This window comes from Lottia gigantea (assembly GCF_000327385.1).
Source record: "Lottia gigantea unplaced genomic scaffold LOTGIsca_171, whole genome shotgun sequence".
In the NCBI taxonomy this organism is placed as follows: domain Eukaryota; kingdom Metazoa; phylum Mollusca; class Gastropoda; family Lottiidae; genus Lottia; species Lottia gigantea.
Window position 1 is genome coordinate 202,465 of NW_008708156.1, and position 1,067 is coordinate 203,531.

Genomic DNA, 1,067 nt, shown 5'->3' on the forward strand with positions numbered 1-1,067 from the left:
AGAGGTCAGTCTTCATATTGTCAGATACTTGTACCTTCCAGAGGTCAGTCTTCAGCTTGTCAGATACTTGTACCTTCCTGAGGTCAGTCTTCATATTGTCAGATACTTGTACCTTCCAGAGGTCAGTCTTCAGCTTGTCAGATACTTGTACCTTCCAGAGGTCAGTCTTCATATTGTCAGATACTTGTACCTTCCTGAGGTCAGTCATCATATTGTCAGATACTTGTACCTTCCAGAGGTCAGTCATCATATTGTCAGATACTTGTACCTTCCTGAGGTCAGTCTTCATATTGTCAGATACTTGTACCTTCCAGAGGTCAGTCTTCATATTGTCAGATACTTGTACCTTCCTGAGGTCAGTCTTCATATTGTCAGATACTTGTACCTTCCTGAGGTCAGTCTTCATATTGTCAGATACTTGTACCTTCCTGAGGTCAGTCATCATATTGTCAGATACTTGTACCTTCCTGAGGTCAGTCTTCATATTGTCAGATACTTGTACCTTCCTGAGGTCAGTCTTCATATTGTCAGATACTTGTACCTTCCTGAGGTCAGTCTTCATATTGTCAGATACTTGTACCTTCCTGAGGTCAGTCTTCATATTGTCAGATACTTGTACCTTCCTGAGGTCAGTCTTCATATTGTCAGATACTTGTACCTTCCAGAGGTCAGTCTTCAGCTTGTCAGATACTTGTACCTTCCTGATGTCAGTCATCATATTGTCAGATACTTGTACCTTCCTGATGTCAGTCTTCATATTGTCAGATACTTGTACCTTCCAGAGGTCAGTCTTCAGCTTGTCAGATACTTGTACCTTCCTGATGTCAGTCATCATATTGTCAGATACTTGTACCTTCCAGAGGTCAGTCTTCATATTGTCAGATACTTGTACCTTCCTGAGGTCAGTCTTCATATTGTCAGATACTTGTACCTTCCAGAGGTCAGTCTTCAGCTTGTCAGATACTTGTACCTTCCTGATGTCAGTCATCATATTGTCAGATACTTGTACCTTCCTGATGTCAGTCTTCATATTGTCAGATACTTGTACCTTCCAGAGGTCAGTCTTC

General features: G+C 41.6%; 1 protein-coding gene across 1 annotated transcript; it reads left to right on the top strand.

Moving 5' to 3' along the window:
* Positions 1 to 14: 14 nt before the first annotated feature.
* Positions 15 to 659, top strand: LOTGIDRAFT_141949 (hypothetical protein; the record flags this gene model as incomplete). The annotated part of the gene is made up of 1 exon (XM_009051835.1): positions 15 to 659. A coding segment is annotated over one exon (645 nt), but the record flags the coding sequence as incomplete, so codon positions are not given.
* Between the last annotated feature and the right edge of the window lie 408 nt (positions 660 to 1,067).